The 25055-nt window shown below is 46.9% G+C and overlaps 2 protein-coding genes across 3 annotated transcripts in view; both read left to right on the forward strand.

Moving 5' to 3' along the window:
* Positions 1 to 924: 924 nt before the first annotated feature.
* On the forward strand, positions 925 to 8286 carry TAGLN2 (transgelin 2). The gene is made up of 5 exons (XM_037059812.1): positions 925 to 1036; positions 5973 to 6170; positions 6644 to 6818; positions 7124 to 7226; positions 7526 to 8286. Exons 2-5 carry the CDS (start codon positions 5991 to 5993, stop codon positions 7665 to 7667), a joined length of 600 nt encoding a protein of 199 aa, XP_036915707.1. The 5' UTR covers positions 925 to 1036; positions 5973 to 5990; the 3' UTR covers positions 7668 to 8286.
* An 11674-nt stretch (positions 8287 to 19960) lies between these two features.
* Positions 19961 to 25055, forward strand: part of CFAP45 (cilia and flagella associated protein 45) — a 38746-nt gene continuing 33651 nt past the window's right edge. For both annotated transcript variants that reach the window (XM_037059813.1, XM_037059814.1), the window contains exon 1: positions 19961 to 20012. In XM_037059813.1, the coding sequence (XP_036915708.1) occupies positions 20010 to 20012 (3 nt within the window). In that variant the 5' untranslated portion in view covers positions 19961 to 20009. The remainder of the gene's footprint in view (positions 20013 to 25055) is intronic.

Below are 25055 nucleotides of genomic sequence, written 5' to 3' on the forward strand. Positions count from 1 at the left end.
CTAGGAAACAGAGGGGTCCAGTGCTTAGTAATTTGTCCACAGGTTAACAGTGGGTGAGGTGCAGAGCAGGTGAGAATCTGTCAAGGGAGGAAAAGCTCTCCAGGCAGAGGAACAGCCTGTGTGAAGAAGTAAAAACCCGGAGGTACTGGAATGTAGAGTGGTAGGATTGGGGAAGAGAAGGGAAAGGTAGGAGGACACTAGTTGATGTCCTTAAAAACCAGGCTCAGTAGGTTTCTAGCAAACATAAAGAACTCCACTAGTGGATGTAAACAGGGACTCAGCCCCAGGGGACTTCTCACTGAAGCCTGAGAGTGGGGAGCCCGCTTCTACTCTCAGTGAACTGTCAGCTACCTCCACTGGAACCTCCTGTTCTGAGCTCTCCAGGATTAAGGAGAAATACCAAGTCATAGAAGATGGAGAGGAGAGTAGTCACGGTCTGAGCCCTGGGTCCCAGCACTGATCACACCTCTCAGGCACCAGGCAGAAATGACATTGAGTTTTCCTGCCTAGGCTTGAAGTAGGCGCCAGTGCTGTCCTCGCCTGCAAGCCTCAATCCTGTCACACCCTAGTCAGTTTTGAGGGGGGGGCGGGGGGGGCGGGGGGCGCTGGTGGGAGATGAGGGTGTGTTTTCTTGTGCCTTCGTTTACCTACCCGCCCTTTTTGAACCAAGAAGATTCTTCCCAACCTATACGCCCACAGTCTTTAGCTGACCCTTGGTAGAAAGTTTCCCACTGGTGCAAAAATCTGTGGGCCTTTGGGTGGGGAGATAGAAGTTGTCTTGGGTGAAGACACTGCCGCTGTTCGGAAGCCCCAACTCCCCAGATCTTTTGGCCCAAGCTCTCATCCATAGTCTCTTCTAACCACCGTCCAGTGCTTGCGCCACCGTGCCTTTAAACTCTCCCAACCCTCGCCCCGCCCCCAGTCCTCCGGGTCCGCCCTGTCCGAGGAAGGAGCGCCTGAAAACCCCCAGCCCAGCACAGGCGTTCCACACGCCCTGCAGGCCGCCTGGAGTGCGCGCTCTTTAACTCGCCCTACGGTAAGAAGTTGTTTCTTTTGGGGGGTGGGGGGGGTGGGGGGGTTGGGGGATGTTCTCTAGAAAGCGACAAGCCCTCCTGGGGACCTGTAGCACTGAGCTTGGGGATCAAAGGCCCTGGGAGACAGGGTCTGGAGACCGCTTCGCCCGGCGCTGTCAGATCCTGCCCCCAGCCCTGACCCGCATTGCTAGTCGATGAGGTCAGGCCATGCTGTGTGGGTGCACAGATGGGGCATCCGCCCAGAGCGGGGCCTAAGGGACTGTGCCCCACGCGCCGGCTTCAGTCCTGGGCCCTCTCCGCTGAGGAAGGAGGGAGTCGGGGATTGGCTGGTTGGCCCCGAGCACTGGAGTGTCCCGGGGTCCCTGGGTCAGCACTGTGGGACTCTGCACTTCCTGGTTCCCGGAGCACGTGCAGGCACTGCCTTCCCTCTGCGCCCTGAGGCCGTCTTTTCTGTTAGCCAGCTGGTTTCCTAGGGACTCGGGGTCACGGGCTTGCGCTTGGGGTCCCACAGTGATCTTTCCTTCCCCATTCAGGAGGGAGTTGAAGCCGCAGTCTACTCCAGGAGAGTCCCCGTAGTGCAGGCATTTGGAGACTGCAGCCGACCTGGGTGCCCAGCCTGTGTGAGGCGGCGATGGGAGGGACGACTGCTTGCCAGGCCCTCCTGCCCCTCTACAGGAGCCTTAGTCCCCACCCGTGGTTCCTACTGGAAAGCCGGTGGTTGCCTGGCCCGAGGGACACCCTGACCACTGTGTCACCCTAGCGGCAGGCTGTGACTCAACTCACAATAACGGCCCAGGGTGTGGCTAGGAGGGGCTGGACCTGTAGGACCGGAAGTGGCCTGCCTGCCTTCCCACCATGTAGGCCTCCTGGAGTCCACACCAGGAAAGTTCTGGGGGACCTTAGTATCAGGGAGCAGAAGGCAGTCGGTGGAAGTGAGAGTGAGGATGGACTGACTGCTGTGGAGATCCCGTGCAGGAGCCTAGGTTGGGCACTCCCTAGTTCTCTCTCTGAATCTGGGGCACAAGACAGAGGGACATCTTCCTAGCTCAACTCACATCCCAATTTCTCCTAGTCTACAGGGATGACCTAAAACTGTAGAGCCTAAGGTGGGGGGGGGGGGGCACAAGGGCCTTACCATTCCTGAACCGAAAAGTAGTCTTTGTCCAACTGCAGTCCCCTCTCTCATTCCCAGTGCCTCTTCTGCCCCACTGGGGATTGGCCTCTAATCCTTTCTTTACCCCATCCCTTCTCTCAACACAATTTTCAGGTATGGGCCTCTAGCTCATAATATATCTTATATTCCCAGGGCATTTCTTCTCCTTAACTATTTCCTTGAATCTACTTCTCTGCCCCAAAACTCAGAACTTCCCATCTCCACCAAAGGCACTCCATACCCTCCACAGCTGCCTCCTGAGGAACACCTTGCATGCACCTGGGTGTACCTGAGAACTGCAGTGAGTTGGCCCCTTTCCCAAGGACCTACCTCTGCCCCTGTGCTTGGAGCTGCCTCATCACTCCTCTGTGCTGAGGGCATGTTTCTGCCTGGTGTTCCCACCCTGCCCAGGGCCTGTTTGCTACACAGTAGCTATGGCAACACCCCCCTTACCCCTCCTCCTGCAGGCCCTGTGGCTTCCTGTTTGTGTAGCTTCAGCTTTCTTTCCTGATCACGGACTCTTGGTGGTGAGGAGGCTACCCCATTGCACACCATCCTTGCTTCTACTTGTTCCATGTGGTACTTTGCTTTGGGAAAAGGTACCCCCATTTTGTCCTTTTACAATAGTCTTAATCCTAAATCTGAGTTGGGAAGTTCCCCTGTGTTATCTGCACAATGGATGGAGAGTCCCTTTTTCTTCCCAATTAAACCTCCAGCCAGGAACCCTCAAACCTCCCACCCCCACCCTAGATCCACCCTTTCCTTGGCATTGGTTTGGGAGATGAAGTAAGCTTCCAGCCCAGGGTCTGGGCAGGGCTTAGAGCCCCAGTGCCTTTTGTGGCCTGTTTTCCTTTCCCAGCTATAGTACCCTCTGCTTGCGGTGTGGGGCTGTACCCACAGATGCAGGCAGATCTTCAGTTTAGGTTACTCACAGCCAACCCACCCCCGAGTTGGTCAACTCTTGTCTTCCCAATGGATTGTCTGCTATGGGCATCTCCCACACAGCTTCTCCCTACCCCAGCAGGCAACTGGCTGTTTTCCCTTCCTTTGAGGGAGAGCAGGAGTAGGTAGGTCCTAGGGTGGGTCACTTTTGCTCCAGCAGCCAAAGTCCATCAGCCCTCGCCTGCTGGTGTGGGGGTAGGAAGGAGAACCAGCTGCCACAGGCTGGGTCTGGCTAGGTCTGCCCCTTCTGGGAGCTCTGCCCTATGACTCTAGCACTTCAGGGCTCTGGAGTAATGGCTCCAGAGTGGAGCCTGGACACTGCAGCCAGCTGTGTCCAGGCACCAGAGTTGGGGCGGAGCCCTCCGAATCCACCCGGTGTCCAGAGTGGGCCTGTCCTGCCGGTGGGGGACACTGGAAGGGTCAGGCTTCAGGCCTGCTTTCCCTTCCTAACCCCTGTGTCTGGGTTACTCATTCTCTTGCCCCTTCTTTACCTGGGCCACTACGATCCCTGGGCTTGAGACCACTTGGGTCCATGAACACACAGCCCTGAGACCGAAGAAGCTGCTCCCAGAAGAGAGATCTGGAAATTGAACTGGGAAAGGGTTGCCTACTGGGAAAAGGCTGTAGCTCCCAGCCTACAGCTGCCTGCCAAGCTGCCTGCCATGGCCCTGTGTGGCAGGGGTCACAGGTCATAGACTGAGTGGTGGCTGAGCAGTTGGGGCTGGCATGTGGGAAATCTAGTCTCCTTTCCACAGGCCTCAAATGCTGGACTCCCTACCCTCCCCCAACTGAGTGTGTGTGGCTGGTGGTGTGGGGTCAAGGCACAGACCAACATTTATCTGGCCCGGCCTCCAGGCTGGGGGAAGTGGGGTGGAGTGGGTTGCTCTTAATGTGGTTTAAAAATAACTGATTTATGGGGAGGATCTTTGCAGGAAATGTGTAGCTGGATAAGCTGGAGTGGAAAGGAGCAGCCATGTTGGATATGGGGGAGGGGACTGGCCTGAGACATGACCACTGGGGCTGAGAGGTGGGAGAGGGTTGGGGGGCAGCTGCTGCACCTGTGATGTGTATTGAGGCTGAGCCTTAAGGCCCATTGAGGGGGTGGCAGGATTGTTTAATCTGGAGTGCATGGGAGAAAGGGAGGTAGACTGACTTCATCCCTTAATCTAACCTGGCCAGGAGCCAGATGTGGGAAGAAGGAGTGGCTTTTTCCCTCTCTTTGAGCATAGATGCCTTGTTCTGGGGGAGTCCCCTTTTATATAGACAACCAGACATCTAGCTCTATTTTAAGTGGCAAGTTGCCCATCCAGGGAGGGATTGGGTCCTGGCTACCCCTTGGCATCGGTAGCATTGCTGACAGGCCCCTGTGTGTGGGACCTAGGCAGTTAGTGGTGGGTGGGGACACACTGCCCACAGTGAGATGATGCCAACTCAGGTTATCAGTCTGGAAACCACCAAGTGTTTCCTAACCTTGGTCCTCAAACCAAGTTAAAGAAATCTTCCTTTGTATTTCCCCATCCCTCCCTCTCTTTCCAGGTTTCCTTAAAAATACCATCCAGAGCCCTTATATTTTTTCTTAGTCCTACTGTAACAAATTACTACAAACTTAGCGACTTAAAGCAATGTACATTTAATATCTCACAGTTCTGAAGATCCCAACAAAGGTCTCATTGGCTAAAATCAAGATGTGGGCGGGGCTGCATTCCTCATCATTGGGTGTTTAAGGGAATCCATTTCCTTTCCTTTCTAGAAGGTGGAAACCTAGAGGTCACCTGCATTTCTTGGCTCATGATCCTACATCATTCTACCTTCTGCTTCCTTCTCACTTTCCGCACTCTGACTCTCCTGCCTCCCTCTTTTGCTTATGAGGACACTTGTGAGTATACTGGGCCCACCTGCATAATTCAGGGCACTCTCCTTGTCTCAAGATTCTTAATTCAGTAACATCTGCAGAGTTCCTTTTTTGTCACGTAAGGTAACATTCACAGGTTCTGGCAATTAAGATATAGACATCTTGCGGGGCTGGAGTGGGCGACGACCATTATTCTACCTACCACAGCTTCCATAAAGGAAAGTAGAATTTGTTTTTATTGCCTAGTTTCTTGTAGAAAGTACCTTTTTCCTGCTGAAATCTGTGAAGGGTCTTCTCAGATCTACCTCTTCCTACAAGCTACTTCTGCCTATACGGTTCTGAATTCCTACAACATATAGTCTGATTGAGCGGTTTGGTATTTGTGGTGTACAACTGTTACCCTTTCATATGCATTCACTCTGTCTCTGTAATGGCACTGTAGGGAACTTTAGTCTCTTCAGCCTCCTCTACAATTCTTAGAACAAATCTTGGGTGTTGAGTTAAAACCCAGTGGCTGACTAAGGGCTGAACCTGCCATTCCTCTGTATAGCTCCTGGCACAGATTTCTCAAGCCACTCCATATTCTTTCTCCTTTCCTCAAATCATTCTCCTTCCCAGGGCAGAAAAAATAAGAATTGGGGTTAAAATGACGAGTTTGCCTTTGCTAAAGCTTACCACTTCAAATGAGGGGCCAAACCTCCAATCTTGGCCTCATTTAACCCATATTCTATTCCAGTGGGCTTTGTGCTCCATTTTAGTAGTGGAACCATTCAAATGAAATCTAGTAGGAAGCCTGGCCTGTGTGGCCAGCGTGCTGAGCAGTGCTTTTCTACCCCATGTCCTGGGGTCAAGATGAGATTTCCCTCATGTGGCAGTTATTCTCTTCTCTAGAGCCCTCCCTGGGGATATGGCATGTGTCCTTGTAGGCAGAACCTCCCACCCCACAGCCAGCAGAGTGCTGACTAAAGGTTTGGGTGTGTCCCCTTTCCAGCTACCACCACCCTTCAGAATGGCCAACAGGGGACCTGCCTATGGCCTGAGCCGGGAAGTGCAGCAAAAGATTGAGAAACAGTATGATGCAGACTTGGAGCAGATCCTGATCCAGTGGATCACTACCCAGTGCCGCAAGGATGTGGGCCGGCCTCAGCCTGGGCGTGAGAATTTCCAGAACTGGCTCAAGGATGGCACCGTGAGAGCTGGGTCCTTCTGACTGGAAGTGCTAGGAGAGCAGGCCTGGGTCTAGGGGTCTGGGGATTATTTTACTTGAAGAACTGAGGACATACCCAACCCAGATGCTTCCTGATCCGCCCCCAGCCTTGCTTCTGCCCTCCCTTGGATGGAGGAAACTCATGCTTTCCATTCTCCCACTGAGTGAGAGGGGAGGGTGAATAGGCCTTCCTGCAGTGGAGGGCCCTAGATGATACATGGAATACTCTAAGGAAAGAACTGTTGGGAGTTACTCTAGTCAATTATATTAGAATATTGAGGTTTTCACTCTGGCCTCAGAGGCAGAGCCTGGTCAAGAAGAGCCTGAGGCTTACTCCAGGTGTCTTCAGGTAGGAGAGAAACCTCTGTGGTTCATGCTTTCTGGAGCTGAGGGTGGTGCATTCTGATCTTCAGTAGGCATGGCCTCACCTCTGCACAACTGCTGTCCTCACCCAGGTGCTGTGTGAGCTCATTAATGGACTGTACCCTGAGGGGCAGGCCCCAGTGAAGAAGATACAGGCCTCCACCATGGCCTTCAAGCAGATGGAGCAGATCTCTCAGTTTCTGCAAGCAGCTGAGCGTTATGGCATCAACACCACTGATATCTTCCAAACTGTGGACCTCTGGGAAGGTGAGCCAGGGCCATGGTGCTGTCATCCAGAAGACCAGAGATTGGGCTGGGCCAGTTTGACCAGGGAGAAGGAGCAGGTTTCTGGCTCTGTGAGAAAAGATAAGGTGGTGTGCTATATATGTGTGCGCATGTGTTTGTGTGTTTTATGGAGGAGTTGGCCATGCTGGGGCTGGGATAGAAAAAGGTATGGGGATAAAGAGGAAAAGAATGGAAACAAGGACTACTGACTTAGTGATAAGAGTTAGAACCCTGGCATCCAGGACCCCAGCTCTGCTGAGTCCAACACATCCCCTTTTCCTTCCCAGGAAAGAACATGGCCTGTGTACAGCGAACACTGATGAACCTGGGTGGGCTGGCAGTAGCCCGAGATGATGGTCTTTTCTCTGGAGATCCCAACTGGTTTCCTAAGTGAGTATGCTGGGGCTGCCCAGGCTGTGGGCAGGCCTGCCCATTTCTTTCCGTAGAAACAACTGATCTGCTATAGCAGCTGGCCATTTACAAAGTACTTTTACATTCTTTATTTCACTTAATCCTCTGGCATGGGACTGCCCCATTTGAGAGATGAGGAGGTGGCTTCAGAGAGCTCAAGACTCAAGGATAGAGCTGGCTCAAGTACTCAAGTCACAGCAAAGCCTGTGCTCTGTCTAGGGAAGACATTATTGGGGCAGCCTCAACCTCCTCCTAACTGACACTCCATCTCCACCTAGGAAGTCCAAGGAAAACCCTCGGAACTTCTCGGACAACCAGCTGCAAGAGGGCAAGAACGTGATTGGGTTACAGATGGGCACCAACCGAGGGGCGTCTCAGGCAGGCATGACTGGCTATGGGATGCCACGCCAGATCCTCTGATCCGCCCCCAGCCTTGCTTCTGCCCTCCCTTGGATGGTATATATATATATTTAGCAGTGACATTCCCTGAGAGTCCCCTGGAGCTCTCAAGCTCCTGTGTGCCAGGGTGGGGGCCTGGCCTGGTGTGTTTCCTCTGGGGGTACCCAATGATGGCTTCTTTCCCTGTGCTTACTAATACATTCCCTTCTCCAAACCTATAAAAACTGGACCAACTGACTCCCTTTTTCACCCTGAGACCAAAATGTAGGGCCTCTTCCTCTCCATACCTCTTCTCCCATGACCTCTGTGCCTTCAATCCATTCCTTGGCTGGGGGTCAGCGAAGCTACCTTTGGGCCTTCCACAAATAATGCCTTGCCCACAGCTATGGCTGCAGGGATTTAATTTACAGGGAGGGGTCTGTGGCAGCTGCCACCCTGCTGGACTGGGCTCAGCACACATTAGAGGCAGCCTGCCCCGGCAGAGGCTCTCCCTGCTTCTCATTTTCCATTCCCCTTGATATGGCTAAGGGGTGGGGTGGGGTGGGGTGAGGGGAGAGGGAAGGGAGGGCTGCCCACCATGGACTGGGGCTTGAAGAATCTGAGTTTGCTGATTTAAATAAAGAATCTCTTTTCTTTTGGATGGACTCTGGCTGTGTCTGGGGCCACTGAGCCCACTGTTGGAGAGGGAAGAATATGGGGATAGTGCAGTGACTGAAGAATATGGGGGAAGTTTTTGAGATGAAAGGTTGCAATCCTCACCCAGTCCTTGATTTTCTTTTTCATCTTTCTCTTTTTGTTTAGGTGAAGGTAGGTTGGGGTTGAAGAGGGACAGGACCTCTCAACTCCTCTTGGATTAGGAGTCATAATACAGGATATGTGGTCAATGTACACAGGGAGTGGGGCCTTCACTTACCCAAGGAATTGGGCAGTCCTGCCAGGTGCTTCTGGCTGGGCTCCTTCCCCCAGCCAGAACGCTTCTCAGCCACTGCAGGAGGGTGGGGCTGGCTGTTGGTACAACCCTGAGTACTGGTAAGTCTCTAGGGTGGAGGCCAGTCAGGCAGGCATGGGGCAAGGTAGCCAGACTAACTTAGGGCCTCAGGCAGGGCTTGCTATGGTGAGGAAAAACTGGCAGACAGTTGGTAATGACTAGAAGAAGCCTTGTTGGTTGATCTCTATGAATTTGTGTACTGCATGCTGGGGAGAGCCTAGCAGCAAGCTTCCCTTCTGGATGGGTGGCCTTGGCAAAGATAATCAATTTTGGGATCAGGTTGTCCCAAGCCCCTAGCTCTCACCCAGGGATGACTGTTTCACCCCCATTTCCAACCCTGGGTGTCTCACCTTTACTCAGTGGACTTCCCATGAAACCTTGTGTTGGGGGAGAACTTGTGAGACCCTAGGCTAGCCTCCCATGTCAGGTTCCACTCCAATCAGCCAGCCCAGGGGACTGGCCTTCTCCATTGCCCCTCCCCCCTTTTTATTTCCAGGCATCTGTTTTCTTAGGAGGGGAAAGACTCAACATTTTGTCTGATGGTCACAGATTATGCAGATTTGATAACCAGTGAGCTTTCATCTTTTCTCCCACATTTCCCTGCCCTACTGTGGCTCCCTCTGCCAAGAAGCACCTGCTGTGTTTGGCACACACAAGGGCTTGGCGCCCTTGCCAGGGCCTCACAGGAGAGGTCTGCCCAGTTCCTCAGGCTGATCTGACACACCAGCAAGAGATAGTATTTGTTTGCTGACTGCACTCCTGGGGCTATAGAGAAGATAAGATAGGTTGCAGCCTATGTGCAAATTCCAATTCAGGAATACTTTATGGAATGCCACAGAGAAAACATTGAATTCATGGATATTTATACTCAAAAGGTAAACTATTTGCACAATTCTTTGATTTAACTATAACTACAAATTATTGGCTGATGCAGGCCCTGGTTTATGGGGCCCTTGACATTGTGGATGAGATATGAGAAAAATTCACACGGACTACTGAGTCCTGTGGAGGAAAAGGGACCTCATGGCCACTCTCTCAAGGGGAGAGCGCCCTGACCCTTGCCTTAACAAGCTTTTATTTCTTTTTGGGGCACATTACATGATGGTCCTCATTTACTATGCACGGGTTCTCCGGAGGTAGTTACCTTTTACAGAAAACAAAGGAGAAGATGTTGCTAATCACAGCCAAAGAAGGATATTTGCAAACGCAAAAGGAAATGTGATTGAACTGGTCACACTCATCCTTGGGAGGTTTAGCTTAGATTTTAGAAAGTTACTTTAAAGATAAGCAGTAAACGTTTGCTGCCTCAATTCAAGGTGAGGGAGTGTTAGCAAAAAGCAAGTCTCAAAGCAGCCTAGGTACAATGCAGGCCTGATTCCCCACGGGAAAACCTATCTGTGGGCGTGGGTCCTGTCTGGTCCAATGCCATGCAGAATGGTCTATAATTGGCCACATGCCTCACAAGTTCCTGAGACACAGAATGTTACAGAGCAAAGAGAGAAACACTGCCTTTTCCCAGTAGATTCCCACAATAATCCATGAGGTGGATATTACTGTATTTCCCCATTATGTTTCCAGGTGAGCACACTGGGTCTTGAGGCAAGAAACTTGCCCAAGGATGTCACAGGTGGGCACAGGTAACCAGGTTCTTGGTGATTGGGACAAAGAATTGAACCGAACACCCAGAGTTTATAGCAGAGAACATGGGAGCAGGCCAACTCCAAGCAGAGACTGACCTCATGGGCTGGAGGGACTTTATATTCTTATAGGGCAGATCCTTCCTGGCTAGTTTTGGCAGGCTTTTACTGTGACAAGTAGTTGCGAATGTAGTCTCCCATGGTTTTCCTGGATTGGCCACCAGGGAAGGCATCCCACAATATTACCTAGTTGACCCCCACTTCTGGGGTCCCCCTGTACTAGGTTCGCCTTTCCCTTTGCCAGAGAATTGTAGCTCTCCATGTTAGAGACTAGTGAAAAGGAAAGGAATTATTTATTCAAGTTATAGAGACTTAAGAGTAATGACTTAATGTCTTCATCAAAATCCCAAAGTCCCTTAAAACACCTACAAATATACACCGTCCTTCTTTCTCCCTCTGCCCAGTCCAATGTACCATATCTCAGGAAAAGAAATAGAAAGCCACGTGGTGGTTCTCTGCTAAAGCTGCATGGTGATTCTTCTCATGGCTGTGGGGGGCAGGGCGTCCCCCCACTCTGGCCAAAGCCACGTGGTTCTCTCTGCTAAAGCTACATGGTGATTCTCTCTCACATGGCTGCGAGAGTCCCCATTCTGGCCAAAAGCATGTGGTTCTCTCCTCAATGGCTGCCAAGTCTGTGTTTAAACCCTGTGCCAATCTTCCTCAGCAGTCCCATTTCCGGCTCCTCCTACAATTGGCTACACCTGCCAGGACTCCCATATCCTCCCAGCTTTACTGGGCTTCCACAGTGAATCTGAGCAGGCGTGGCCCCATGGCGTGGAGCCCATCAACTCCAAGCTCTCACGCAGGCGCTGTAACGGGCTGGGAGTTGCCTCCCAGTTACATCTTGGGTGGAAATTACTCTCTTCTCCCTGGCCTGGAGCACGGGCCACAGCTATTTAACATATCTATGAAACCAGTTAAAGGTTATAGATATGTTAAATGACCATTCTAGAGGTTATCTTCAAAACTGTTGCTGTGCAAAACAACTCAATGGCCCTGCTCCATTTGTCCCTTCCCCCAACTGACACCTGTGGGTGGGGTAAGGGGTGAGGACAGCTTATATGTCAATATTTCCTGGACACCTTGAGTTATGGACCCCATTCCAAATCCCTTTTTTGGGGGCCTCCCTCTTGGCTGTACCCTGTTATAAGACTGCAGGGCAAAGAACAGCCTAGGGTTGGGGAAGAATACTGAGGCAGGCAGGCTAGGGGAGGTTACTGCAGTAGCCCAGGCTAAAGTGAAAGTGGCCTGGGTTAAGGAGCCCGTGGTCATGGATTTCAAAATTGTTTGGTGTTTTATGGTTGACTGTTGACCATGAAGAAGTGGGAGAGGGGTCCACAAATACAGGCTTTTGGCTTCAGCAACTAAGCAAACTATATTGTCTGTTGCTGGGATGAGAAATCCAGAAGTAGGGCTTGAGATCACCACAAAATACAGGGTGGGACTAAAGCGGGTCAAGAGTAGGTTCACAGTTGTCTCTATGGAAAATAATACAATAATTAATAAATAATAATACAAGAATAAACTGTATTTCATGTACTCACAACTGTGAACCTACTTTTGACCCATCTGTCTTATTCTCTGCCATTTTACAGATGAGAAAACATCTGTAAAGTAGGTTTAAGATTAAGAAAGCAAAAGTAACTTGTAGAACCCAGCTACTGCTGACCTGGGATTTAAACTTATGATAAAACAAGTCCAAGCTAATTGCTCTTCTTATCATGTGGCTCCTCTGTGAAGTGGCTGACCCTGGGGCCTCAGTGAGGAAGGGAGAGGTCAAGCCTGGGAAGAGGTGCACAAAGGTCAGCTTTGTAGCTGCTTCCCCTTTAAAGCAAATGAAGATCCGGCAGCTTCAGAAAGGAACTAATGGAGAGATCCTGAGGCTCAGCCCCTGGATCCCACAACTTAGAGTTCTTGTCCTCAGGGCTCCCTGACCTTTTGGAGTCCCACAACAGCCCAACTTTTACCTCCAGCGATAAAAGCCACCACAACCACCAGGACAATATCAGAGTTTCACTTTCAGGGCATTTCTGTAGGTAATAATTCCAGGGAGGCTCACCACCTCTTGGGAAGGTTTTAGTATTTTTATACCTTTTGGAGAGAAGAAACAGAAACCTAGAGGCTGTGAGTGATGTGCTAGGTCTTAGGGTTCTTGAGAGTAGAAAGCATACTTTGTGTATACGCTTTCATATGGTTCGTGGTTCTCAGAACAGTAGCACCTGGCCTTGGAAGGAGCTCCACCAAAGCTGTGGTTTTGAATTGATTCTGCATATACTGGAATGTAGGTATCTCACTACTGGTTACTCACTGGAAGTTGAAAAAACCCAAAGTCAAGCACTTCTGGGGATGGGGCTGGCTATAGTTTCTAGTGGCCACAGGATGGTTGGGATGCCCCAGGCTCTATACTGTATCTTCTCCCAACCCTGCCGCAAGAAGTCCCAACTTCATGAAACTGCTCTCTAAGTGATGTCCTCAGACCGCCAGCATGGAAATCACTTGGCGTGTTGGTTAGAAATGCAGATTCAGTTAGTCCTAGGCTGTGAATCTTCAGTGGAGGCCATGGGGGTAGTGCATCAAATCTGCATTTTAACCCTCCTGTCCCCATAATTATTAGGCACTGTTTTAGGAGATAGGGAAGAGGTTTCTCTAACATGAAAGTTGAGAGCCCTGGCTTGAGAACTTGAATGGGCATTGTCCCTACCCCTTACCGTGCACTGGTTGGTGACTGTGGCTCATTTGCCAGGGGAGCCAGGCTATGTAATTTTCTGACATTGGCGGATTTCCCCTCCTTGGCCTTATCTCAGCATCTGACACCCAGTCCAGGGCCCATGCTGGTCACGCATGTAAGCGGGGAAACTGGTACCAGTCACATGGAGGTGAGTCCAGGGCACCGGGGCGATGCTGGCCCAAGGACTTGGGATAGGCTAGACAGTGGAAATGATGTTTTGAAGGAGGGTGGGGGAAGGCAGTGGATTCCTTAATGTCTTTTTTCTTGACCTGGGAAGTATCTGCTCAGTGGGAATGTGGCCAGGTTGGGGGAGGGTTGGGAAGTGTGTGAGGGTGGGGGTGTATATGACCAGCAGTGGAGCTCTCTCTATCACTTCTCTGGAGATTCATCTCCTCATTCATTGGGTGTAGAGCACCACTATCAAAAGGTGATATTGCGCTTTTGGCCTGTGTTCTCTCTCCTTTCTCTCCTTCTTCACTATGGATCCAGTGTCTCCAGCCACAGGCATCCTGCAGTACTACCCACTTCTGCTTTCACCCTAACTATCTCCCTTCCCCAGCTTCACTGTACCACTATTCTGCTCCTGGGGCCCACGATCTTTCTCCTTGGTCTTGAATTTCTTCTTGTTCCTCAAACTCTCTCCCTGCTCCTGTCCTGTGCCTGGTATCTCAGGCTGTAGCTGGAAGGCCCTACAGTTTTTAAGAATGAAAAAGAGAGAGTTTTGAAGAAAGAGGTAAGGCAGCAAATACTTTTGAGTAAAATAATTCATGCATTTAAGTATTTATTTATGTTTTTCAGTCCTCCTTTGTTTTAGAAAGACTTGAAAGTAGTGTTTGAGAATTCAAGTGTTCCAGGAAGAAGAGGGTAGTGAAATGGCCTTTTAGACACCCTTGCAACTGAGGATTTATGGATTGATTCCTGTTGTGTTTATATTACACTGAGGACAAAGACATCTCACCTTCCCCCAACTCCCTACTTAGCAATATGCTCTGCTCTAGAGGAAGGAGAAGGAAAGAAAACCACAGGCACTGTATAAATTGATTTTGGGGCATGGTCTTCTCTTCACAGCTCCTCTCTTTTGTGCTAGTACCCCATCTCACAGATAAGGAAACAAGACCCAAGTAGGTGGGCAGGTTGCCTGAGGTCTCACAGCCATAAGTGTGTAAACCAGGGTTCAAACTCTGGTAGTTTGGCTCCAGAATCAGCCATTGTTCTCCTTCCTCATTGCTGTTCCAGGCAGTGCTGCTCATCAGGGAGCTTCTCCTAGGCTGTCCTAAGTAGAATTGTTGGCTATGAATCAGCAGCCTAGAAGAAATGATGCTTTAGTGAGAACTGAGTGGGCACCCCAAAATTTCCTTCATAGGCAGTTGGTCACCCCTAAAATGGGAGCAGAAGCTGCACAGGGCAAAGGAGGCAGGTCTAGAGAAAGGAGGTTCGGCCGCTATCCTGGAGCACTCCCAGGATATGTGTAGCATGGAGTTCAGGAATAATATGAGCAAAATAGACCACCACTATCAAAGAACTATTATATATACACTTATACAAACTCTTCCACAGCAATATGGGAGCCCCATCTTTTTTGTCCGCTCTACACATGTGGCTCTTTCTACCCTCATCCCACACTCACCCTCAACGTCTCTGATCCCTGTGCTGAGAAGGGCGGGTTCCCAAATGCATTTAAAGGAGGGATAGAGGGAGGGAGGGAGGGAGGGAGGGAAAGAGGGAAAGAGGGAAAGAGGGAAAGAGAGAAAGAGAAGCCAGGAATCGGTCTTTCTTTTCACAGTTCTTAGACAGCAGACATGCTCAAATGAGAGTCCAGACTTTTCCTTTTAACCAAATGACTCCTCTGGGTCTTGTCTCTCAGGTTCCTCCCATTTAAATGTGCTTATTCATCAGACTAAAAAATTCCTATCCCTCTTGCCTTAGCTAGTATGTGGAGCACCTCAGGAGGAGAGCAGAGTGGGTCCTTGGTGACCAGCCCCCAGGAAGGCTCCTAGGGAGGCTGAGGGGTGAGGAAGAGCAGCAGGACCCAGCCCAGTCCAGGGTTGCTGGGCTCTCTACCTCCAGCTCTTGTCTCTAGGCTCTGAGCTCCTGGCCCCTGGCCAGCAATCAGGATTCTTTCTGAGACTTCTCTGGAAGTGGCAACCTGTTGGAACAGTCACGCAGCCACAGATAGGTTAGGGTTGGTCTGAGAATGTAGACATGCTTTATTCTTCAGGTTCCTTCAGCTTCTTGAAACTTCTCCATTGTTCTCACATGTGGGGCAGTGAGACAAAGCAGAGGACAAGAGTGAAATGAAAGCTTGAGGATGATATAGAAGGAAGCCCCCAAAGATGGCAACAAGTAGAAATGAAAGAACAGGAAGAGCTCAGGGGCGAAGGTGGAAGAAGGTGGTGAGGGAAGGATTGAGCACCTTCCCCACCCCCACCAGATATGGCTGCAATTTTGAGTCCAGATTTGCTGAAAAGGGAAAGGCTGCCTTCCTACTTATTTATGCAATTTTGGAAGCTCCATTTAAGAAAAATAAAATTTATTACAAGATTGATACAAAATTGATTATAAGAGTAAACATTTATTTAGAATAATAAATCACAACAAATTATACATTTTTAAAAATCAGGCAAATACTATAAACATAACATCTAAAAGTAACATAGATTTGTATGAATTAGCTGCCTGAAACAACTCTCAAATAGTTTACCCTTACCTCTTTTGACTTCTTTTTTTATTTTTAAATTTTATTTATTGATTTTAGAGAGCAAGGAAGAGAGAGAGAAACATCAACTCATTGTACCAACCATCCGTGGATTCACTGATGCTTCTTGTATGTATGTGCCCTGATTGGAGATTAAACCCACAACCTTTTGGTATACGGGATGATGCTCCAATCAGCTGAGCCACCCAGCCAGGGCTGCTTATTCTTTGTCTCTTCAAATGACAATGACTTTAAAATATTACTTTATATAGAAAGAATGGAATGATAATTCAGTCTTTCCTCTGACATGAATTGATCAACACCTTTAATATTATGATATGTTAGAATATTTTTTAATTTCAAAATTTCTTGTTGGTAAAATATTAATTTCTATAATGTCAAAATGGGAACATCTGTGCTAAATTTCTTATATTAGTTGTAGAATTTCAAGACATTGTTCAGTAATTAGTCTTAAATGTTCTCTGAATTGATGGTACTCATTAACCAAATTGTCCTTATTTTAGTGTACTAATATGACTTTTATGCAATCTCCATCAATGTCAATGTTTATGTCAATCAAGAAATTTAATATTTTCCCAGTGTATTCATATGCTTTTATTCTCCTTGTTAATTGGATTATCATACAATACAAGTGCCTGTTTATGATATTTAAAATTTGTTTATTCCTCTTACTAAATTACCTTTTTTGGTATAATCTGAAAATTGTTTTTTAAAATTTGCTTCTCAGTTTCAAAATAATTTCTACTGATTTCATGACTCATTTTTATTACTTGTTTCATAAATCCATTATTTTTTAATTGAGATTATAATGAACATATATTAGTGTACAACATAATGATTTGATATTTTTATATATATCTCAAAGTAATCATCATACATAGTTATAATTTTTTTCTCATGGTGAGAACTTTTAAGATCTACTTTCAGCAATTTTCAGACATATACTACAGGGCTGTTAACTATAGTCACCATGCTGTACATTACATCCCCAGGACTTATATTATAAATAGAAGTTTGTACTTTTTGACCACCCTCACCTATTCTGCCCATGACCCCTTAGTCATCAGTTTGTTCTCTGTATCTGAGTTCATTTTGTTTGTTTTTTAAGCTTCCACATGTAAGTGAGATCATACAGTATTTTTCTTTCTCTATCTTATTTCACTTAGCATAATGCCATTAAAGGTCCATTCATGTTGTCACAAATGGCAAGATTTCCTACTTTTTATGGCTGAATAATATTTCAGTGTATATATACTACAGTTTTTTTTAATCCATTCATCCATTAATGGACATTTTGGTTGTTTCCATATCTTTGCTATTATAAATAATGCTGCAATAAATGTGGGGTTGCAGGTATCTTTTTGAATTAGTATTTTTGTTTTCTTTGTATATATACCCAGAAGTGGAATTAGTGGATTTATACAGTAGTTTTAGTTTAGTTTTTTTGAGGAACTTCCATGCTGTTTTTCACTGTGGCTGCACCAATTTACAATCCTACCAACGGTGCACAAATTTCTCTCTTTTCCACATCCTGTTATCTTTTGTCTTGTTTTATAATAGCTATTCTGACTGGTGTGAAGTGGTTTAGATTTGTATTTCCCTGATAATTAGTGATGTTTTCCACCTTTTCATGTATCTGTTGGCTGGTTGGTTTTTTTTTTTTCCTTTAAATTTATTTATTTATTTATTTTTAGAGAGGGGAAGGGAAGGAGAATGAGAGGGAGAGAAACATCAATATGTGGTTGCCTCTCAAGCACCCTTCACTGGGGACTGGCCTGCAACCCCAGCATGTGCCCTAGACTGTGAATCAAACCAGCAATGCTTTGGTCTGCAGGCCAGAACTCAATCCATTGAGCCACATCTTTGGAAAAATGTCTTTTCAGTTCCTTTGGTCATTTTTAAATTGAATTGCTATTTTTCTATTGAGTTGTGTTCTTTTTATATTTTAGATATTAACCCTTTATCAGATATATGATTTACAAATATTTCATTTTGTTGATGGTTTCCTTTGCTGTGCAAACTAAGCCCATTAATTTTTAAGTAAAATTTCTGCTCTTTTATACATACATTTAAGGTTGACAAAAGAAAAATATGCTCTTGATATATGTCCAAATCTGTTAAATCTCACTTGTATTATCTGAATCTTCATGGAGGCTTTCCAAAATGTAGTTTAGAATAACATATTCAAGTTGTATCAACTTTTCAAATACATTTTTTTTCATTTGTTTGTTTGTGTTTCTCTTCCAAGTCTTTGAAAATACTGCATATCCTTCAACTATTGTTGTTTTCTAGCAAGGTGAGGTGGGCAGAATAATGCACCTCCCATCTTCTAAATATCCACCTCTTAATTCCCAGAACTTGTGAATATTTACCATATATGACAAAAGGGACTTAGCCAATATGATTAAATTAAGGACACTGAGATAAGAAAATTATTTTGTATTATCTGAGTGGGGACAACCTCATCACATAAGAACCTTTCTCAGTTGAGGGAGATGTGCACGTGTGTTTAAAATACTCCATGAGAGGAATGCAAGAAAAAAAAAACCCCAAAACAGCTGTTGGAAAAACAGAACTGTCAACATGTATGGTTCCTCTGGAGGCAGTTGTTTATCTGATAAGGTGTTTAATACATTTATAATCATATATGCTGCATTACTGGTTCTCTTCTTGACCAGAGAGTACTTTAGTTTTGACCAGGCGTTGATTAGAACAGAATCCCCATTTACAATTTGAAACAATGGAGGGCCAGAATTTTTTCACAAACTGTCTTCTGGCTTTGCTTATTTTTCAGACCTTATTTTTCCCTTCACTTCTCAAATACTTTTGGTGTTGAGCAGTGTAGCACATGTTCACATGGAGAATATGGCCAGCACTTGTCTGTCCTGACATCAGGTGAAGTGGAGTAGTGGATAGAATGTTCCAGGCAGCCGTTCCTACACCAGGACAGGGGGCAGTAAGTAACCATACATGTAAGTGATGGAGAACCTCCTAAACATGTTTTACTCAATTAAAAATAAATATATCCCCCAACTTACTTTTGCAAGTTAAAAATACATTACCAAGTAGACACTTTGCTAAGAGTCCTGATAGAGCTTTGCAAGGGGTTCATGTAAATGAGAGGCCTGAAGCTTAAGCAGTAATGGCTCTGAGATAAATTCAAACAAAATCCTGGTAGGTGATTTCCTTATACTGCAGTTTATCATCCCTTCCTTCCTGCCTCAACTTAACACTCGTCCTTCAGAGAGGCAGCCTGGGTTGAGAAAAAAACACCAGCTCTTTACTTTGGACAATTATCTCTCTTGGCCATAGTTTCCTCTTCGGCAGTGGGGATAATAACCACCATATAGAGATGTGGCTGTGAAGACTGGGTAGAAAACTTAGAAGCATCCAGTCCACAGTGGGCTGATTACTTCCTCTTTTTGCCTCTCCCGGCTGCAGAGAACAGGAGGTTATGATGCTAAGGCTCAGAAAGGAAGGGTGCTGGGAACAGAAAAGCCCTTCCTTCACTCCCAAGCCCTGAGGGGTTGTGCTCTTCTTCTGGCCTGTCCCTGAAGGGCCTACTTTTGCCTCCTCCTCCCTCTGATTCCACCTCCAGCACTTCTTGCTCCACATCCTTCCGTCCAGTCTTGTCCATTTGAGGATCCCAAAGGAGATAAGGCTGAGAAATCTAGGGAGGGAATCATCTGTTAGTAAGTTCTTCCAGGTGATTTTGAGCTGGAGAACTGAGGCCCACATTTTAAGAAACTGCTCTTGAAACTACATAAACATCCTCATGGCTGGAAGTTCTTTCTCTGGTCTGCCCAGATTCTCCTGTTGCGAAACTTGTTTCTTCTGATCCTGCTTGCTTCTTGCAGACTAAACTCTCCTCAGAGTTTGGCTTGGCACCTCACTGGGGCGTTTGAGGGAAAACTGTGACCCTGGGACTGGCTCTTGGAGGGGCAGCTGGTAGTTAGACCTCCAGGGCCCACGTTTTTCCCTTGAGGGTTCAGATTCTTATCCAAAGCGAGGGGAGGAAAACACGCCAGGAAAAGCAAATTCTTCCGAGCCCAGGTTGCCGCTCCAGAGAGGTGCTGTCTGGTTAGAGAAAGGTTTTGGGACTGCTGCCCCCGCCCCACTAGAGCAGGGGAGGGGGCGGGGCCTGGGCCGGAAGCAGAGCTCTTGGTAGCTATGGCAACGCGTCAACACCCAGCACTTCCTCCGAGGTGCTGGCGGTGGCGGTCGTCCGGGTGAGATGGTGAGGTTCCCTTTGGTGCAAGAGAACCTCCGTTAGCCAACTGTGTACTGAATTGGATTGGATTTCTGAGCTGGAAAACTGGAGAACTGGGGAAGACAGAAGTTAGGTCATGATCTGGGTATCAGAAAGGCCCAGGAGCAGGGTGGTTACCTCTAGAAGAAACAGGGGAAGTCCTGAGAAACTTCCTCCTCCAAAGGCGGGATTCAAAGGGATTGACAATGAGTAGTGATGCTGTCTCAGTGGGAACTGTGAGCTGTGATAGGGGTAAAAACCACTGGTGAGGAGGCCAGATAACAGGAGATATATATCTATATCTCTATATATCTCTATACATCTATATATCCATATCTATAATCTATAAACATCTACAACATTTAGCTGTTCTCCCATTAATTAGCAGAGTGACAACACATAAGTTACCTAATATTTTCAGTTTTCTCTTCTGTTACTGGGTCTTGGATCACCCAGTACATACTCAACAAACATTTGCAAATGAATGAATGAATAAGGAGGGTACCAGTCCTGAAAGGCCCCCGAAGAGCCACTGGGACAGGTCTGGCCAACCTGGGGTTCCTTGAGGTGGGAAGGACTACCCGGGTCATGAGGGTTGAGAAGGGTAGTGGTTCTGGGAGGAGCTATGCAGGGGGTGTCTGGGCTCCAATGGAAAGTGTGTTGGTCTCTGAGGGATAAGACAGTAGGTGTTGTGGCTTTGGGATATTGGAAATAACCCTCAAATTTCAGGGGTACACCAAATGGGAAAAGTGTTTCCTTGGGTGTACTGATGGACATACTTCACGACCAGAGGTGACACTGCTTTTCTGGGGCTCAGTAGTTCAAATGCAAGGTCCCTAAGGTAGAGATTTCAAAAGAGCTTTGTTAATTATAAAATAGGCAAGTCTTCAGCAAAGAGCAGCTCCCCTCTTTTGAGGGCTCCCTACAGTGTTGCAGTGACATTCCTGTCACGTAGGCAGTTATGCCTATTATTCTCAGCTTTCCTCAGCGCCTTACAGGCACAGTGGTGCCTGTTTGTGTGGGCCTGACATCATGCTCAGCATCTAAAGGCATTTAGTAAATGTTAGTTCTTTTTTCTCGTGTTTAAAAAATTTCATGTTTTTAAGCCCAAATTGATCAGTGAACTGCACCTGGGCTACACTTGTGGGCTTCTGCACACCCAGATTAGGGATTTCCCACTCAAGGGCCACTCAGGGCAAAGATCTGGTCTGCTGATTGAACCCTTCTGAAATTCCTTGAACATGACTGGCCATAAGGGCACCTTTTAGAAGCAGCAGGTCAAGTTATGACCTCTGCTCTTCTGCTAGGCCAGGTGTGTGTGAGTGAGGGTGTGTGTGTACATGTGTATGTGTGGGTATGGTGCTACTCACTAGTTTTGAGAGTGTTTGGGGGAGTGGGGAGAGGTGGTGGTGGGGAGGGGCTCACAATTAGGCAGACCTCCAGGACCTTTACAAACACAAGGAATAACAGCATCCTATAGAAGGAGGGATAGACCTCAGTACTGACTAGGGTGTCATCTTCAGATGGCATCTCACAGATGACCAACATAATTCCATTTGAGGAAAGAGGTAAACTGAGTGGATCATTTAGTAAATAGGTAAGGTGTCTGCTCTATGGGCATTTCTACCTTCTCAAGTAACCAAAGCCTACAGAAAAAGAAAATAGAAACATGCCAAGAGTTTGAAGCCTGAGTTTGCTACCCTGCAGTGGACCTGTATACAAAAGAGGAACTAGATCCACTGTGGAGAGGACATCCAGGAAAGGACATGCCTTTGTCTACGTTCAGTTGACAGGTGTTACAGTTTTGTCAGGAAAACTTCACACTGACCTGTTCCAACCCCATCTCAGCTCTGTCTTGCTGGAATTGAGTGGAACGTCCTGTGACATAACATGTGCTTATGTTTTTAAAGGACCAGACCCAGCTGTGTTCAGAGTTGGGACATCAGGCCCATTTTTAAGTTTTGTTTTCAAATAAAAATAGCTTTTCTCCCCTGATAATAAAAAGTTACCTACCCATTGCAGAAAATATTATCCAATACAAGAAACATCTTATGATAATGCTCACCTGAAATTAAAACACTTTTTGGAACATTCTTTAACTAACACATTCTGGGTTCATACCCTCAGAAAAATATTTTTTATAGAATTACATATTTCTTATAATCTGATTTCTTTAAAACAATGTGTTATATAGATTATCCTACATTAATGACTAAGTCAAAATCATCTTGTGATTGACCAGCTTATCTTACTGCATCAGAGTCTCTCCCAGAGTTCCAAACAGTGGCCGAATTTTTGTGCTGTTGGGATGGGATAATTTTCGAATAGGAAGGAAGTCAGCTAAGTCACCAAGAGAAAATATTAAAGCAGGTCTGGCGTCTGTCTTTCCCTCATCTGGAAAAGATGAGGACTGGGTACAGGTCTTTGTCTGTTCCCAGTCCTCATCTTTCCCAATTGCTCTTACCTCCCTAGCTATTACTACCAGTCTGTCTTCCTTTTCTTCAAGAGCTGTCCTCCCTCAAAGACTAGGCAGGCTTTTTTCTAGGTACTGCTTAGTTTCTTGTGGATGTTCATGAAAAAAATATAACCAGCTCTTTACCACCTGAAAGGACCTTTTGGGTACTGCCTGTGGCCCAGAGGGATCTAACTTTCCATTTCTGTTTGGTTCTTCATTTTTTTTCTAACATTTTTACACAGTGACCTCTCTAGTCCTTGTTACTCTTAGCAAAACTGATTGTTCTAACCCTAGTGTGTGGCTTGTAGTTTCAAAGTCAGCATTTCCCCAGTGAGGTTTTCTTAGCCACCCAAACCGTAAAGTTTAGTGCTTCTCTCTGCTCTGCCCAGTGGCTACTTTTTGTGGTCATCTCTTTTCTTCCCTCTGTTTGATTTCTAGGCTCAGGCAGTCAAGTATCTGTGTGTGTGTGTGTGTGTGTGTGTGTGTGTGTGTGAGAGAGAGAGAGAGAGAGAGAGAGAGAGACAGACAGACAGACAGACAGACTTTCTCTTTACCTGGGTACTAAGGGTGTAGGAAAGAGGTGATGAGTGTCAGCCCTGGGGAACCTGCAGTTTGGTGGACACCTTAGCACAAGGGAAAACCTGCAAGACTCCTTGAAAAGAAATGGGAAAACAAACACAAAACAATAATAATACTTTCCATCTGTCTTCTAGCCTTTTCACATATATTATTATCTACAGTGCAGGCCATATGTGATGTGTAAAATGTGGACTGGTGGAGTGACCTGCAGTCAGGGAGTGGTATTCCAGAAAAGTCTTCCATCTCTATCTGGCCTGCAGCCCTTGAGAGTTCATCTTGCTTGGTTTCATTCATTAATTCTCTATCAAATTCATAGCAAGTGCCTAAGTGTCAGGATCAACCACAGCTTTTTGTAAAAATTATGTATAGAACTCACACCATTCCTCATGATCCAGTGCCTTCCACCTCTTCCAGTTATCCCCATTACTTAGCCTCAATCACACCGATTGCAGTTTCTATTAATTTCCTCTTATTTTGTCTCTGGTGTAAAGGGGGAACAGTTGCTTTCTGCTCACCTTGAGTCAGTTATTAGGTGTTCATGGGGTTGCTATATTTGCCTTTTAATAAATCCAAGCTTTTCTGAACTGCTCTATTGGGGCTCACTGAGTCTTTCAAGGGAGGTGTGCTAAGCCTGTTTCTGGCTCTGCCAGGCAGTGAGGGACAGGGCACACAGCAGTGCTCCTTGTGTGGAATAAAGCCAGCTGGAGAATAATTGACCAAATAGAGTGAAAACCTGATATGGGTGGAACAGGTGCTGGGCTGTCTGGTTGGTCATGGCAGATGAGTTTTCAAAACACATGGTCCAGTGTTTAGTGACCTGGAATGCATAGTCCATTTCCTGTCCATTTCATCCCTGGAGACTCCCCAGTTTAGAGAACTGTGGAAGATGTGGGTTCCTGCAAAATGAGGTTTGAATCAGCTTTGGATTAAGCCTGGAGTTATCCCTCAGTGCTCACAGAAGCCATCTTCTAGAGACAAACTTCTCCTCTGGGGACTGAGCTGAAGTTGGATGAACTCTGGGAATGAGATTGTGTTAGTCGGGGCTTCTGGTTATAAGCAGAAGAGCCAGAACTCTTAATATAAAGATTTTGGACTTTACACCAAGTCTGGGAAACTAAGCTTGGAAAATGAAACAAATGGAGAAGTTGCAGCCGGAATAGAGGCTGAAATAACAACCCTGACACAGACACTGGCCCGCAGTGTCCTCAGTGTTATGGATGAGATGAGACATTCACACAGACTACTGAGTCCTGTGGAGGAAAAGGGACAACATAGCTACTCTCTCGAGGGGAGAGGGCCCCAACCCTTGCCTTGACAGGCTTTTATTGGCTTTCTAATAGCATAAATCAAAGAAGATTTTCATTTATTATATTTAGGTTTGCTTTAGGTAATTACTTTTTACAGATAGCAACGGAAGGGATGTTACTGATGACTTCTTACAGAGTAACAAGGAAAAATGTTGCAAATGCAAGGAAATAAGAGTAACAGGTCTGGTTGTACTTCCTTGGGAGAATTAGCACAGACTTCAGGAAGTTACTTTAAAGACATGCAGCAAATGCTTGCTGCCTGAACTCAGGGTGAGGGAATTTTAGCAAGAGCAAATCACAAAGCAGCCTAGGTATAATGTGGGTCTGATTTTCCACAGGAGAACTTCATGGGCGTGGTCCTGTGTGCCAACTCACCCCCCACTAGTTTTCCATGTGGGTGCTGAGCTACCTTTACACATCATGTGAAACGGTTCCCTACACAACCCAGCACTGGTCTGGGAAGGACCCTTAATGTGTGTTGTATCCCCAATGCTGGCAGGTTTGGCTGTGGGGTGCTCCTGTTGGTGTCCTTGTTAGCATTGCCCCAGACACCAAATATGGCTGCAACTGCTGCTTTTGCCAGAAAGGTTTTCCTTGTTCTATTTTGCATCACTTATCCCCTAATCCTTCTCAGGAATGGGTGATCTGATGGGCTTTGCTGAAGCCTGGAGGGAAAATATCTGGTGTCTT

Source organism: Sturnira hondurensis, unplaced genomic scaffold, assembly GCF_014824575.4.
Source record: "Sturnira hondurensis isolate 20B ecotype Veracruz unplaced genomic scaffold, ASM1482457v3 Scaffold0011299, whole genome shotgun sequence".
NCBI classification, from domain to species: Eukaryota; Metazoa; Chordata; class Mammalia; order Chiroptera; family Phyllostomidae; genus Sturnira; species Sturnira hondurensis.